Source organism: Dromiciops gliroides, chromosome 3 (genome assembly GCF_019393635.1).
Source record: "Dromiciops gliroides isolate mDroGli1 chromosome 3, mDroGli1.pri, whole genome shotgun sequence".
NCBI lineage: Eukaryota > Metazoa > Chordata > Mammalia > Microbiotheria > Microbiotheriidae > Dromiciops > Dromiciops gliroides.
Genome location: NC_057863.1, coordinates 605,855,018 through 605,871,222, shown reverse-complemented (window position 1 = coordinate 605,871,222; position 16,205 = coordinate 605,855,018). Strand labels below are relative to the sequence as shown.

Below are 16,205 nucleotides of genomic sequence, written 5' to 3'. Positions count from 1 at the left end.
TTCCCTACCTCAGTAAAATGGCAGCTTGAAAAAGCTTTATGCAAAGGCTGAAGAAGGAGCAGAAGAAGCAGAGCAAGCCCCAAAGCCTTCCATCTGGGTGTCTGAGCTTCTGTTGCAAAAATCTGACTTTCCTCCCTGCTCCCAACCTTTTTGAAAAACTCACCCTTAAGTACATTCTTAGGAGAGAAATGTCCCTACAATAGTCCTTGAAACAAAACACACCAATGGCTCTCCTCAGTTCAGTGTGGGAGATCAGAGCTGAAGATATTACAGCTCATGGGCAGCAGCAGCCTTCACAGGGATTAGTGACTTCATCCTTACTTGGTAATATATGGGGGGCTGAGGATTCAGCCTGGCATAATAGAAAATACTGGGCACAAAGTTGCCTCATCTCCCATCTGGTAAGGAAAAAAAAGTAGATTTGATCCAGTAGCCTTCTGTGTAGATTTCTGCTGGACCATTTGGGGATCAATTAGAGGTACACAGATCTCCCCTGGAACTCAGCTCAAATAAGAAATGAAGGTTCCCAATCCAGTGCAGTGGGTTCATAAAACTCCAGTCCATGTTTTTTTATTAATGGGTTTACTCTAAAAGAATAGACCGAAAGCTACCAATGAGACTGTCTGGGGACCCCATAAGTGGAGGTCTAGTGTATGTATGTATATAAAATATATGAATATGGTTGTGAGAATGTCTGTACCATCAGCAGCTCTTAATGCCAGGTTGTTTTCAAGGGCTCAGCTTTGTTACCAGGAGATATAAGGCTATAATGCCTTTTGTAGCACCTTGTTGCAGTACCAGATACCAAAGAAGCAGTGCCTCCTTTTGAGAGCAAAAAGTGTGGCCTTTGAAAATTCAGGATTCTTACGTGTTTCTTGACTTTGCTCTCGGATGTCACTTCTCTGAGTCCTGTGGCATAAATCTGTGAGATGGTAGTGCCCTGGGTTTGCTTTAAACCTTCTAAACCTCCTTTGGGATCTCTGGCCTTGTCAGGTACAAACTGACTAAGGAAGATGTGCGGAGTACAATTCAGGCTCCATTCCATTTTCTTCTCTTCTACTCCAGTTCGCATTTTGCCACTCCCACTTCGAAGCTGGTAACATAATGAATTGCCTTGACTCTCACTTCAATCCACTTTCCTCTCTTAATATGCAGCCCAAAGTTTTCCAGCTCTCTGTCAGATGGTAGTGCTAGACTTTCACATTGATCCTGAAGCCTCCACTGGGGCTGCTTCTTTGCACCGAGTTGCAAACTTTTAAGGAACAGACCACTCCAGATGGAAATCCAGGCCAGGCTTTGAACTTTGCTTCTGGCTTCCGTCAACTGACAGAGTTGCCCTTTTGCTTAAACTCCCAGCTCGGGGTCTCACTCCAGAGAGCCCTGCTGGATGTCTGCTGTTTTGGCATTGTGGGAAACGTGTGCTGGGGGATAACTCAGTGCTTGGGTCATTCGCCTCTGTTGCTAGTACTGAACCTGACCAAAGCCCTTCTAGGGATCCCTTGGGCCTAAAAGACGTGATCTGCCCTTTGGTGGGGGGAGGAGGGAAGGAGGAAGGAGCAAACCCAGGAAATTATCTTAGAGTTGTTTGTTCAAACGTTCAGAAGAGACTGGAAAATGCTTCTGCCTATGGGTCTGAGGTTCCCCTGCAGGAGCTTCCCTCCCTTTCAGCAACCCCTCCATATCTCTGTGCCACATTTTGTAGCTAACTCTCTGGATTATAATAGGTTGCTCTCTTGTTCTTGGGTCTAGTCCATGTATCCCAACACACTATGCGCCTTAGTAAAAGGAGAGAACATTCTCCCCTCTCTCCAATCTGCGTGTCCTTGTTCAGTCTTCTTCCCTGGAACTGTGGAAGTACGGCAATTAGTACTTACCCCCTCCACCCCCCACCCCTCCAACCCTGCCCGATCCTCTAGGCCGCTAATCCAGTCCACGTTTGCCGTGTGTTGTGTGGTTGGGGATAATGATAAGAACTCTCTTGTGAGAGAGAGAGAGAGAGAGAGAGAGAGAGAGAGAGAGAGAGAGAGAGAGAGAGAGAGAGAGAGAGAGAGAGAGAGGGAGAGAGGGAGAGGGAGAGGGAGAGGGAGAGGGAGAGGGAGAGGGAGAGGGAGAGGGAGAGGGAGAGGGAGAGGGAGAGGGAGAGAGGGAGAGAGGGAGAGAGGGAGAGAGGGAGAGAGGGAGAGAGGAGAGAGAGAGAGGAGGGAGGAGAGGGGGAGGAGAAAGATGGGAAGAGAGGGGAGGGAGGAGAGAAGAGGGGGAAGGGGAGAGAGAGAGAGAGAGAGAGAGAGAGAATTGAAGAGAGACTTTAGTCCGGTTTCCATGTCAACGATTCAGTCCATATTTGCCATCAGGCTGCTGCTGGCAGAAGCACTTTTCATGAGGGATCCTCTCTGTCCCGGTCCAAGCCCTCCAATCTATACCGGGTTTCCTGGGCTGCCAGGTTGCCGGGTTAAATGGCAAGGGCCGGGGACGAAAGAGACTCCACCAGGGGGAGGACCCACAGTCCCCACCCAAGGATCTCACAGCCTGGGCCAGCCAGGGGACTGGGATCCCTGGGCAAGCCACGTGCCCAGCTAGCCTCCCCCCATTTCCCAGCTGCCATTGCCCCTAGTGAAGGCGGCTGGACCAGTTACAAAGAAAGTTGCCTCTAGTCTCTGGCATGCCTGTCTAGGTTGGTGGGTGCAGGGCTGAGGGGAATGGGGGAAGGCAGTTTAAGGTGGAAGCTTCCCACCACCCCCACCACCCCCACCACCCCCTTCGGAATGAGATGTGGGAGGGGAAAAAAAACTTGATTTGTCATCTTCCAACCCAGCTGAATGGACTTTCGGCTGCCTGTCTCATCACTGGGTAAAATGGTGGTTGTTTTTAATCCAGAGCACCCACACGTGCAGTCTCTGCTTGGAACGAGGGCTGTTGGAGCAGCTTCTCTGTTTCACAGCCACTGGGCAAATGAGGAGGGCCTAATTTGGAAGAAAATCCAGTTTCTGGGTTCCAGATTCTCATTCAGTTCCAGGTTTCTCCTTACACCCCAGCTCTCGGTAAAGAAAACAGCAGGGTAATTGCATGTAAAAATTCCTCATTTGTGTGCAGGACTCTGGACTGTTTGCCAGCTTAGAGGCACTTGATTAAATAGCCAAGCTCTCTTTATGAGAGGCAGCCTTTAATTTGGTTTCTAGGACCTCATGCATCCAGAGATTTGTAGCCCCTGAGGACTCTGAGTGAAATGAGGGCACTGGTCCACTCCAGTCAGTTTTCCAAATCTATTTTGGAGGCCTTTGGTTGCTCTGTATTTTTAAAAAGTAAATAAAAATATAATAAATGCCAGAGACTTCTCAACCAGGGTCTCCAGCTTTACTTGGCACCCGCCGATTCAAGTTTTTGAAGCCTTCTAATCTCCTTTGTGAACGATAGTCTAGACCACTTTGACTTTTGTCATTCACTGTGGTCACCAGTGAATTAATTGGCCAAGATCCCCGGAGCCTGCAGAAATTGGTAAGTTCTCCTACCAAGCTGAATAAAAAGTAAAGTGATGTTTTAGCCCCTGCATGTTACCTTTTTTTATCCCCCAAAACTATCAGTGGAGCACTCCGACTTGCTAGGATTTCAAATATGTCAATGTATTTTGGGGGCGGGGGTGGGAGTGGGGAAGAAGCCTTTGGGGGCTTTTTTTCCCCTATTACAAGAGATCAAGTCCTCTGTTATTTAAACAGGCGACAAATCAGTTGGTTTTTGTGTCCAAACATGGCTTTTAGTGCTTTTTTTTTTATGAAAGTATAAATGTGGGATTTGGAGATCTCCCAGATTCCTTCCCTTTCACAAAGATACAATCCATATTGACTAATCTATACTTCTATCTTTTGCCAGTAGATATACTAGGCCCTGGCAGGAGGATCGTGGGATCAAAGACCTAGAGATGAGAAGGACCTCAGAGGTCAAAGAGTTGAACCCCCTTATTTTACAGACTAGGAAACCAAAGCCTAGGGAGGTTATGGCATACCCAGGGTCACACTGGCAGTAAGTGGACAGAGACTAGATTTGAACCCAGGTCTAGTGACCCCAGAGTCACAGTGCTTTTCCAGTGTTCAGGGCTGCCTCCCTAAGATAAGACATGTGCCCTGACCTCAGGAAACATACAATTTAACAAATCCCCGTTTCTAAAATCGTAGTCACTTTTTGTTCCCTAAAGCCTGCCTGATAAAGATGTCATCTTAGAGCAACAGTGTTTATATCAGGAAAAGCAGAAATTCCAACAAAGACTCTTTTACAATGAGCTCTGCTGATGGATTCTTCTAGGGGCCCACACAACTCTAGGGGCCCATGAGCTTCCACTTTTACAAAACCTGGTTATGGAAGAGAGGCCTAGGGTGTCTGGTGGCACTGGATGAGGCCTCTCAAAAGGCAGATTCCAGTGCTCTTGGTGTGCTGGGATCCTCTCTGGTTTTCATAGCCTGTCATGACAGAGCAAAACAATGAGGCCGCCTTCAAAGACTCTTCTAAGTCTGTTGGAGAACTGAAAAGCTGCTGTGGATTAGATGGGCCAGTTGCATGCCATAGCCTGCCAGGTAGAAGAGCAGAATTGAAGTGCACTTCTCAGTGTTTTGTTCAACTCTGGATTTGTCGGGCCAGGGAATGCCATGGTTTGGGTTCTCTCGATTCTCAACATTGTGCAATTGAAAGTTGTTGCATCCTTTGCAATGTGGAATGGGAGAGTCAAATCCAACAGCACTGATTGCCCTGGCACCCGAAATACAGATTACATTGGACCAGGGGGGTTCTAGGCTGTCCGGTCTAATTCTTTCATGCTTAAAGAGAGAAATGGTTCCGGTTCCGGTCCCCATTAGGCTAGATGACAGTTAACAACTCTCGGGTCCTTGGTAGCCTAGAAACTGCTAGTGCAACATTTGTACTCTTGGTTTTTGCCCTTTCACAGAGGGGATTGGGGGCACAAATGTCTTGAGAGGCAGAAATGAGGAGACTTGGGTACTACTCACCCCAAGAGCGCCCAGTGGCCGCCAAAGCTGCCCTGGTGCTAACCATTTTAGGTCAGTCCGGACCGACCCTTCCACTTTGATCCCAAACTCATTTTGATCCCATTGTTCTGTTTGTTCACAGACCTCTTCTTCTTTTTTTTTTTTTTAAAAACCAGGCTAAGCCAGGCCGTGGAGCTCCGAGCCCCAGGCTGGGGGCCCGGTATTTTTTTCTTTTTTGTTAAAGCAGTCCTCTCTGCCCCCTACTTTGAGTGACCTGGGGCAGGATCCCTCTGCTTCAGTCTTTGAATTCTGTAAAATGGGGATAATCCGGTCCCGATGCCCCCGGGGCCTTGTCAGAAGGGCTAATGAGGGCAGGGAAATGGGAAAGTGGAAAGAGTCTGCACGCTGAACAATGATCTCTCTCTCTCCCCGGTCTGAAAAGGGGGAAGCGCGGGGCCGCGCTTGCCGCGCCGGGGCTTTCCTTCGGGTTTGTCAAGGGCTTGGAAGAAGAAAAGTGCTCTGGAGGGGCCAGGAGGCGGCGCGGAGCCGGCCCCGGCAAGCGCGGGGACCGCGGGCGGACCGCAGCCGGGCAGCAGAGGGCCCGGGCCAGTTTGGCCTCGGCGGGTAAAGTTCACGCCGCCTGCTCCCCTTGGTGCGGCCGGGGAGGGGAGGGGAGGCAAGGAAAGGGGAGGGGAAGAGGAGAGAAGAGGGAGGCGGGGCGGGCTCCGGAGGAGGAACAGCTCCGTTCCGGGTTTTCCCCGGCGCCGTCGGTGGCGGCGCTGCTGAGTGCGGGGAAGGGGCCCGGGGCCTGGTGCCGCCGCTGCTGCTGCTGCCGCCTCTCGCCTCCCTCCTCCTCCTTTGTGAGGGGCCCGGAGGAGAGTTCGTTCCAAGGCCTGTACTCCGCTCCGAGTTTGCCAGGCGGCCGCGGCGGCGCTGGGTAAAATGGCAGTGCTGAGCCTCGTGTCGGAGTGAGGGGGACTCGGAGGAGAGTGGGGGAGCTCCAGTCGCTCAGTCCGGCCGTCCGCCAGCCCCGCAGCCGCCCCGGCCCCGAGCAGCCGCCCCGGAGGCAGGGGCAGCGGCCCGGCCCGCCCCTCCCTAGTCCGCTGCCCGCACGGCGCCCCGGTCGCCGCCGCCGCTGCTGCCGCCTCCCGCCTGTCCCGGGTCCCCCTCCCCCCCTGCTCCCTCCCTCCCTCCCTCCCCCCTCCCCGATCCCCCTCCCCCTCCCTCCTCCTTTCTCCGGCAGCAGAAAGCGGAGAGTCACAGCGGGGCCAGGCCCTGGGGAGCGGAGCCTCCACCGCCCCCCTCATTCCCAGGCCAGGGCTTGGGGGAATGAGCCGGGGGACCCGGGCACCGAGCCCCCAGAGCCAGGAGCAGCTGAGCCGCCGGCGCCCCCTCGGCCGCCGCCGCCTCCTCCTCCTCCTCCTCCGCCGCCGCCGCCGCCGCCAGCCCGGAGCCTGAGCCGGCGGGGCGGGGGGGAGAGAGAGGAGCTGAGCGAGCGAGAGCCCGAGCGAGAGCCCGAGCCGCGCCAGCAGCCGAGGCCCGCCCGGCGGGTGGGGAGGGGAGCCCGGGGGACTCGGCCCCGGGGTGGGGGGGAGCAGGAGGAGAAGACAGGCCCGGGTCGGGGCGCTCGGCGGCGGAGGAGACAGCGGGGATCATGGCCGCGCAGGTCGCCCCCGCCACCGCCAGCAGCCTGGGCAACCCGCCGCCGCCGCCGCCGCCCTCGGAGCTGAAGAAAGCGGAGCAGCAGCAGCAGCAGCGAGAGGAGGCGGGGGGCGAGGCGGCGGCGGCGGCGGAGCAGCAGCGCGGGGAGATGAAGGCAGCGGCCGGCGGCCCGGAAAGCGAGGGCCCCGCCGGGGGGCCGCCGCCGCCGCTCGGCAAGGAGCTCCAGGACGGGGCCGAGAGCAACGGGGGCGGCGGCGGCGGGGCCGGCGCGGAGCCGGACCTCAAGAACTCCAACGGGAACGCGGGGCCCAGGCCCGCCCTGAACAATAACCTCCCGGAGCCGCCCGGCGGCGGTGGCGGCGGCGGCGGCGGCAGCGGCAGCAGCGACGGGGTGGGGGCGCCGCCGCCACCGCCTCCTCACTCGGCCGCCGCCGCGGCCGCCCTGCCGCCCCCCGCCTACGGCTTCGGGCAGACGTACGGCCGGAGCCCGTCGGCCGTGGCCGCCGCCGCCGTGGCCGCCGCTGTCTTCCACCAACATGGCGGACAACAAAGCCCTGGCCTGGCAGCGCTGCAGAGCGGCGGCGGAGGCGGCGGCGGCGGCCTGGAGCCCTACGCGGGGCCCCCGCAGAACTCGCACGGCGACCACGGCTTCCCCAACCACCAGTACAACTCCTACTACCCCAACCGCAGCGCCTACCCGCCGCCCCCCCAGGCCTACGCGCTGGGCTCCCCGAGAGGCGGCGCCCCGGGCCCGGCCTCGGCCGCCGCCGGCTCCAAGCCGCCCCCCGCGTCCAGCGCCTCGGCCTCGGCAGCGGCCGCCGCCGCCGCGTCCTTCCCTCCGCAGCGCTTCGGGGCCATGGGCGGAGGAGGCCCCGCGGCGGCCGCCGGGGGCACCCCGCAGCCCACGGCCACCCCCACCCTCAACCAGCTGCTCACGTCGCCCAGCTCGGCCCGGGGCTACCCGGGCTACCCCGGCAGCGACTACGGCGGGGGCGGGCCCCAGGACGGGGGCGCCGCCAAGGGCCCCGCGGACTTGGCCTCGTACGCGGGCAGCGGCCAGGCCTGGGGGTCGGCCGCTTCGGGAGCCGGCCAACAAAGGAGCCACCACGCGCCCATGAGCCCCGGGAGCAGCAGCGGCGGCGCCGGGCAGCCGCTCACCCGGACCCCGCAGGTAATGGGAGCGCTCCGAGGGGGAGGCGGCCGGGGAGGGGGGAAGCGAGCAAGCCCCCGGCCGGGGCGGGGAGGGGGGCGCCGGGGCCCCCGGCCCGCCCGGGCCCACCCGGCTGGGGAGCTGCCATTGTCTCACTCTTCTCTTCTCCTAAAATGGCTGCCTTGCTGCCTTCCTCGCCTGGGCTCCCCAGCCTTTGTGTGGGGCTTCTCAGAGAGCCGTCTCGGGGGCTTTCGCCCACCCTCCGTCGCTTCTGCCATTGGGGCTGGGGGTGCGCGCTGTTGGGAGGGCTTGGGGGAGAGGGGCGGGCGCGGGCCTGGCCCAGGGTCAGGGGGGGCGTCGCGTGCTTCTTACGGGGTTTGGGGTGTAGCCCCAGGCAGCTTCTGCGGAGCCTCCGGGGGAGTTCTCCCACTCCTCACCCCCCCCACCCCCCCGCGCAGGGCCCCTCTCCGGGCTGCCCCTTCCCTCCCTGCAGTCGAGCCCAGGGGGGCCCCTTGGCCCCCGAGGCCCTTGGAGGGAGGGAAAGGGCCTCGTCTGGTCGGCTAGAGGGAGGCTGCAGCGTGTCCAGGTCGGCCCCGGCCATCTCCTTTCTTGGTCTCTGCTGGCCCAGTGGCCTGGGCTTCTCCCTGGAAGCGCTGGTAAACAGCTGAGTGATTGGAGTAGTGAGTGCAGATTGCTTTGGTTTGGGATTTGAATTATGGAGGTAAAATCCTTCTGTCAAAGCCAGGAGACAGTTGGTCTTAGGTTGACATCCTATCTGTGATCTGATTGGCTCCCCATCCTCTGCTCTTGGCCATTTATAATTGCCTCTGATGTAATGGTACAACAATCCTGATGAGCTCATAAACTTTTACACTCTGCTTTTCTGCCAGTGATAACCCAAACCATCACTGCCACTATCTGCCTTTTATTCCAGAACTGAAATTGGCTGTGACCTTGAAGGAGGTTCAGCAACAAATCCTGTATCAGCAGGAGCAGAGCCCCAGACAGGCTGCCCTTGTTGCATTGTGCCCGGAACAAAAGAGGAGGCAGCAGCATTTTGCTTGTACCTTGGATTTATTTTGCTTGTTATGTTTTATGCAGCCTGAAATAGATTCTGTGTTGTCAGAACAGGAGCTGGGTTTCTCTCTACAATGGGGTTGCTGTTTGTTTGGGGGTATGTGACTTTCCCATTGGGATAAATGATTTCTTTGATGGTTCCGAGCATGCATTTGTCTCATTGGTAATTTTGACCTCATGAGCTTTGCAAAATTGAAATTGCTTAGCTGGGCCTTTTATTAGGTTTTGAATTTTGGGTCTTTCTTGAGGGGTGTGGGACAGGGAGATAAGGGGGAACAGAAACTTTGAAAAGGAGCTAGTGGGAGCTTTTAACCCCTGGGAAATAGTGAATTAGCTCTAATGAACCCTCTTTTAAAGAAAACAGGCCTTATTCTCTACATATTGAGTCTTCTTAACACTTTCTTTTGTTTGAGTTGAAGTTGGAGAGACTGATTTTAAAAAGTGTATTAGTGGCAGACTTGACCTCCTTGAGAGGGGAAGTCTGTCCCTATGGAGCTGATAGGGCAGAGTTAATTCCATTCTTAGGGCAGAAAAAAGACTGGTTCTGCTAATTTATCCAACTGGAAGGCCCAGTTCATACACCACCAGCTTCTTGATGATGGAGCTTTTCCCTGATCTCTTCTCTCTTTCCACTCTTCCTAGTCTCCCCTCACTGATCTTTGATCTTAGCTTTTCTCCTCCTCTCTGTCTTAGCAACTTGGTCTACTCTCTTAAATTCGAATTTTGCCCAGTACCTAGATGTTGTGTCCCTCCCTGGTAGTAAGTACCTGGTAGTGGTAAGTAAGAAAAGGGGGTGGAGTGAAGAGAAGAGACTGGGTTTTATTTAATCCATCGTTGCCCCTAGCCAAAGGGGTTTCATGACATAAGGCACTTAAAGGAATGGCTGTTGAATGAGACTCAAGTCAAAATTCAGATCACCCAATAAGCAATTTAAGTTAACACTTAGAGAAAACTAGAACACATGGTGTCTGTTTTTTCATGTTATAGCCAAAAAACCAAAAACCGACCCAAAAAACAAACCATGAGTGTCTCTGGGATTTCCCAGTGATTTGCTTCAAAAGCACATTTTTAGGAATTTGTCATATATTCCATTTATCTTCAAGGGGGTCTTCACCCACGGTGTGTTTTCACCTTTATTCTGAGTTCAGGGTTTGGGTTGAAGACATTGGCTTCCATGTGGCTGGGTACAAAGAAGATGGTGTGCTTCCTTTATTTTTTTTCTAGTACATGCAATTATTTTTTTCCTTATTAGAATGGAGATTTTTAATTAGTGGGACTCTATTTGAGCCCTGAGAACTTAGTGACAACTTCTGCTGCGTTTCCACAGAGTTGAAGCCTAGTCTGACCAATCCGGTGAGGGAGTTATGTGCTAGAAATTACTACACTCCATGAGGGGAGCAGCAAAGTGGGGGAGCATGAAGACTTGCCCTCTTGACATTTGGGAGGAAAGCTGGTTTGGGGGTTTTCTCTTGTGTCTTTTCTTCTCTGTCCTCTTCCCCCCCCCCCCCCCCCATGTGTAACTTCCTGAAATGATAAGTAGGACTGGGTAGATCTGAGTGCTTTGGCTGGTCCGGTGATTTAGCTGGTGGTTGGGATGGGGACAGTTGAAGTTTTCATTTTTGAGTCCATTGTAGTTTGGAATGCCTGTTGTATCTGCTGCCTTTCTTCCTTTCTTTTGTTTTTTTTGAGTGCAAGACGCCCTTTTATAAAAGTTCCACCTTTACCGTCATCGGTAATTGTGCTCAGCACGTGTACCACCTAGTCTCTCTCAGCCCCTCTATAGTTCCGTCTCAGACCCTGTTCAACAGAACACAGCTTCGGGCCTCCCGGGCTGTGTGTGGGCTCCCTGTAAATGACTGTTGTGAGAGCAAACAACAGGAAAGGATAGAGAACTTTTTTTTTCTTTTTTGTAAAAATGCTTAACATTGGGGAAGATATCCCAGAAAATCATCATGTTACAGAATGAGTGTTCTGAAAACATTTGGACTTTCTCTGGCCCTGTTTTCTTCAAACAGTTCTTGATTTCTGTTTTTGGGGAAGTGGGTACAATTAAGGTGGGAGGATTTTCTAAGGAAATTAGGGGGGAAGAAGGACTTGGGACCTAGATGAAGGCACAACTCCTTCTACCAGTGAAGGAAGGCAGGCCCGTACCAGTCATGCAAAGGACAAATTTCAAAGAATTTCTCGGGGCTCTGAGGGTCCACTGACTCTTGCCTGGGATCACACAGCCTGTGTCAGAGACAGAAACTTGAATCGAGGTCCTCCGGACTTGAGTCTTGGCCCTCTGAGAAAATAAAAGAGTAGTTCGTGTCTTTTTGTGGGTGTGGAAAAGTTCCCTTCTGCAACAGGCAATTTAAAACTTTTTCTTTGTCCTTTCTTCTTTGTAGTTCTCTCCTTTCCTTGAGGAAGTGATCTTGGGATCCTTTAGTGTAGTCTCAAAGGAACTTCACTGTAGCCACCCGCATGGCCTTGAAATGTTGGTGGAACCCATTCATTTATCGGTTCTTAGTGTCTACTGTGGGACCCCGCACTAGGTGTGCTTCGGTGCTGGGACACACAGACAAAAAGTGAAAATTTGTCTGCCCTTAAGGAGCATACTAGATTCTATTGGTGAGAAACCACAACGTGTTCTTCACAGAGTTAAATATAAAATCTATTTGAAGTAACTGGGGAGGGAGGGAGGGAATGGTTCACCACCACTGTTACTTGAATACATTTGGGATAGTCCCAAGATACCACAGGTATTAGAGTTTGGGGCAAAATTGGGAACAATCAAGCCTATTCAAACACTGGAAAATGGCCATTTAAAAAGGTGTTCTAGTTAGATTATTTTAGAGAGGGCATCAATGTAGTTTTATGGGGCCCACCATTCACCAGTAAGGATCTTCGGAATGAAGCTGGGGAAATGTGGGACTAGACCCTGGTATGAAATTTCGACTTCAGGCTGCTTTAAGAGAAACATCTGGAGGATCCAGCAAACTTAGAAGATTCACAGATTCTATTGGGGTCCTGGAGGACCACAGTGGTATTTGATTATAGGGACTTTACTGTGCCCACCTGCTATGGAAATATCCAACAGAATTTCTCGAATCCTGGGAAACAAATCCAGGATTCCTGTCTTTATCATGGGAATGCCTACTGGCAGGCAGTCTGGGCTGGCTGAAACACAGGACTCTTGGAGCTCTCTCAGAAGTAGGAGGGACTAGGAAAACCACCTCCAGATGAACACCCACTATTACATTTCTCCATTCTCCAGCACTTTGATACATTCTGTGAATTTAGGCCCTTTTGGTGCATTTTGCTTATGAATGGTAATGTTTGTATTTAATTTGCCCCTGAGTGTGACATCTGGTAAGCTCAGGTCTTAGAGCTTGTATCATTGGAGACCGACTTATCCTCACCAATGTAGAAAACCTTGATGGAACTGGCATTGGGTCAGCCTTGATTAGTGCAGTGTTAGTGACCAGAAGAATATTTGTTTGTTTTGCCACCACAAGTCATAAAGCTGGCTTCGATGATGGAAGGAGGTCGGAATTTACATCTGTAGAGACTGCTTGCAAAAATTGAAGTCACAGAATTCTTGAATTCTTGTGGTTATTGTGGATAAAATCTTACCTTTATTTGGTGCTTGATGGTTACAAAGTACTTTCACACATCTATCTCATTTGAGTTGCAACAGCCCTGTGGAGGCAACATGCTTCGTTTATCCTCACTTTACCAGTGATAGCCCTAAAGCTGCACATGCAGCAGCTGGAGGGGAACCTGGGCCCCGGGTGCTCTGACTCCAGCAGAGCTATAGACCACTTTCTGCTTTTGTGTGAGGCAAACCCTAATCACAAGCAGAAAGATCTCTTCCTGTAACAGAAGATCTCCTGGAGCATATTAAACATTCATTTTGTTGGTCTGCCTCCTTCCCAAGGGGTGTGCTTTTTACACCAGGGGCAGTTTTTGTAGAGCTCCAGGGGTTCAACAGATGCCATTTTAAATAGGGGAACACTTTGAGAACTGTTGGGCCTGCCCTCTAAGAGACCCTTTTTTTCCATTCTCTACCCACTTCTACCCCCATCCCCCCACATTGTTCTGGTTTGATTTCAGATCTCTTAACCCCAAAGCAAGCGAAGCCTTGAAATCATTTTCCAAATAAATTGGTGCTGGATTATTCTTTCCCACTTGCCTGCTGTGGTCTCTCAGGAGCTAAAGCAGCATCCTGGGGTCGCCATAGTTGTTATTACTGGATTTTAAAAATTATTATTATCATTATTATTTGCTCAAAGGGTTAATGTAAGTAGACCCTTGCCTCTTATTCTCTCAGTAATATGGATATTTACTGAAATGGGTGAGTTCTGGGTGTAACATGGTAGTGGAGGCCTGGACTTTGCATCTAGCACCACTTAGCCCCTGGCCTGTTGGGTATGACCTTGGACAAATCTTTTCCAGGTTCCTGGATCTCCTTTTCATCATCTACAAAGTGAGAGGGTTGAGTTGCTGGGTGATCTCCAAAGTTCCCTCCAGTTATAACATTCTTGGGGTCTCGCTACATGCAGGGACCACTGACAATCCTGCCTTTGAGGACTTCACATTCACTCTGTATCATCACCATGGTTCTCGAGCCTTGGGGAGAGCCATCATTTACTTAGATTACTTAGATCTGCTTAAATGGTTCTGTTGGTTTGAGGAATGAAAGAGGGCAGTAGGATTCTCTGTGGATCCTGAATCTGGTTTTGAAGGAGGTCCTCTAGCATGACACCTTCTCCTGAGGAAGTGACAGGCAAAGCGCCCCCTCTGCCACCTTTGATCTCTTGGAGTTCATTCCTTCTGCTTGGATGATAGCCCCATAGAAAGCAGCAGCCTAGGAACCAAATTCTGGTGGGTTGCTAGTTCTGGCTTTGCCACTGGCTACCTGAGGATAAATTGCTGGGACTCTGGGCTTCACTTCATTTGTAAAATGAGAGCAGTAGGATAGATCTGTGAGGCTTCCTTTCAACTTTCACAAGTCTGAGCCTGATAATTATGAATACTTGTACAATTAAACAGATCTCATTCAAGCCTTGGAAAAGTCGATTTGGAGTTTGCCTGGTTGGGGATTGGAGAGGGAGTGAATTGTTCATGTTAGACTCAAAGCCTTAGGAGTGGATTAGGTTCTTATATCTAGGTAGACTTTTTGAATAGGCTGGATTCCCTATCTGGGTCCAGCAGGCACTTGTACATGTGAGTGTTCAGACTTGCCTTGGGAAGTTTTCTCAGAGATGAAGCTGAGCTGTGGAGGCTCGATGAGTCTGGGGACATTTCACAGGTATGAATTTGACTTTCCTCACACCCTTGGCTTTTGAACCATGTGGGTGTAGATATGGCACGTGGGTTGTTAGTCTTCTTTTCTTCTGACACGCCCATGCTTCCCTTCTCTCTTCTCTTGGCCCAGTGTTTTAGAAGGGTAATTTAGGAGGATCAGAGGTGTGCCAGGAGGAAGCTTCTCTTTACAGAAGTGGGGGGGGGGGGTGAAGGTAAAGGTAGAACTCTAGAAGCTTGACACAGCACTTTCTCTGTCTTTAAAGGAACCAAATGTTCAGAGCTTTGTGTAAAATACTTGCTGAGCTGTCAATATGTACCCAGGAGGTTTTTGTAGTAAGATGTAAATGGTTGTATAGAATGTTTGACAGGCAAATTAATAAACAGTTCTAAGACCAAGATAATTCTGGTCTTCTAGCATTTTACTTCTCTGGAGTGGAGTAAAAAATAGTGTTGCAGAAAGTGACAGGGAGGGTTGGGAAGGGAAAGGAGGAGGAAAGTCTTGAAATGTGGAAGAAGGGACAATTGCCATGGAAAAGTGGTGCAGCCTCTGATCCCCTGGCCTTGGCCCAATACCACCCCAAGTCCATTGTCATTTCACAGTGGGCGAAAAATAACGCAAAGCGTGGGGCGCTGGGTTGGAGAAGTAGATGGATGGCCCAGGTTAGCATCCAGCCCTGCTCCTTGCTCCAAGTGTGACCTTGGTTAAGTCCTTGACCCTCTCTGGGTCAGATTCCAACTTAAAAGAATGAGGAGTGCCTCCAAAAATTTCAGAATTCCCTAAACTATTCTTTCCTAAGTTTTACCTGGCAGCTCTTTCCAAAGCTTGGTGTTTGCTAGAGTAAAGTCTTCTTTCTTCAGGGGTTTGGATTTGGGTGAGATGTCAGCATTTCTGGAATACCAGAGGCAAGAGGAGATAATAAACCTTGTCCTCTCTAATCCCCTCCCTCTGGTGGTGCAAGAACTAGAATGGGTGGTGGAAGCCCACCACCCCAGGGGCTGGCCTTTGGGTTTCTTGTGTTCATCTGAGCTCTTCTTGTGTACTTCTGATACTCCTGTGATTTCATCAGTGTTGGTGGTGTTCTTTCCACCACAGCCACGTGAGCGGAAAGCCCTTCTCAAAGCATTTATTAGGCACCAAGTATGTGTCAAGCACTGGGCTAGACCGTAGGAGTTTCTGTGGCCACTGGAGGAGAAATTCTTTTTTCCAACTTCCTGGTGATGTGGACTTCTCCACACTTACCTTGGTAGATTCTTGGACAGTAGATGTAATCAGGTTGACAGGTCACCCACTGACTTTAAGCCTTTCCAACTTGGCGTAAGACCTACCAGAGCTAGAGACCTCTAGTATATGGTCTTTGGCACTCCTCCCACATCACTGTGAAGCTGGAGGAGAACTCTTAGTGGGAACTGTTAGATTAAAATGTGTGTGATATTTATCTGTGTCTTCTCTTGACCTCCCTCATCATTGAGCACCATATTTACACACAGTTGGTGATTAATAGATGGCTGAATGACTTTTCATGTTCTCCAACTTAAAAGTCTTCAGGATTGGGGCAGCTAGATGGCGCAGTGGATAGAGCACCGGCCCTGGAGTCAGGAGGACCTGAGTTTCAAATCCGGCCCCTCAGGACACGTAACACTTACTAGCTGTGTGGACCCTAGGCAAGTCACTTAACCCAATTGCCTCATCCTAAAAAAATAAAAAAGTCTTCAGGATTCCTGGATCAGTGGAGGCTTTGTGAGTTTGAGAAATAACATGGACCTATCTAGAAGGAAGAAGTAGACACTGGACATGATGCAGGAGATTAGAGTCTCAGGTGCAAAGGTGTTCTGGGTTATCCCTGTAATGAGACAAAAGAGATATTTGACCCGTGTGTTCACAGTGAGCAAGTGTCTGTTCCTCACCATTACAGCCCCCACAAGCGTTTATTTTTTCCTTTCCTAAGTCACTTGCCTGGGTTGCAGTAGGTACTGTGATTTGTCATTTCCCCAGCTTTCGTTTCAAGTAGCATCTCAGAGAGGCAGAACACTGGATTAGGAGTCAACACCTGTGTGAC

At 51.6% G+C, this 16,205-nt stretch overlaps 1 protein-coding gene across 2 annotated transcripts in view; it reads left to right on the top strand.

The window, feature by feature from the left end:
• Positions 1 to 6,564: 6,564 nt before the first annotated feature.
• The window catches only part of ARID1A (AT-rich interaction domain 1A), a 95,890-nt gene continuing 86,249 nt past the window's right edge, over positions 6,565 to 16,205 (top strand). For both annotated transcript variants that reach the window (XM_043992317.1, XM_043992316.1), the window contains exon 1: positions 6,565 to 7,803. In XM_043992317.1, coding sequence (XP_043848252.1) covers positions 6,625 to 7,803 — 1,179 coding nt within the window. In that variant the 5' untranslated portion in view covers positions 6,565 to 6,624. The remainder of the gene's footprint in view (positions 7,804 to 16,205) is intronic.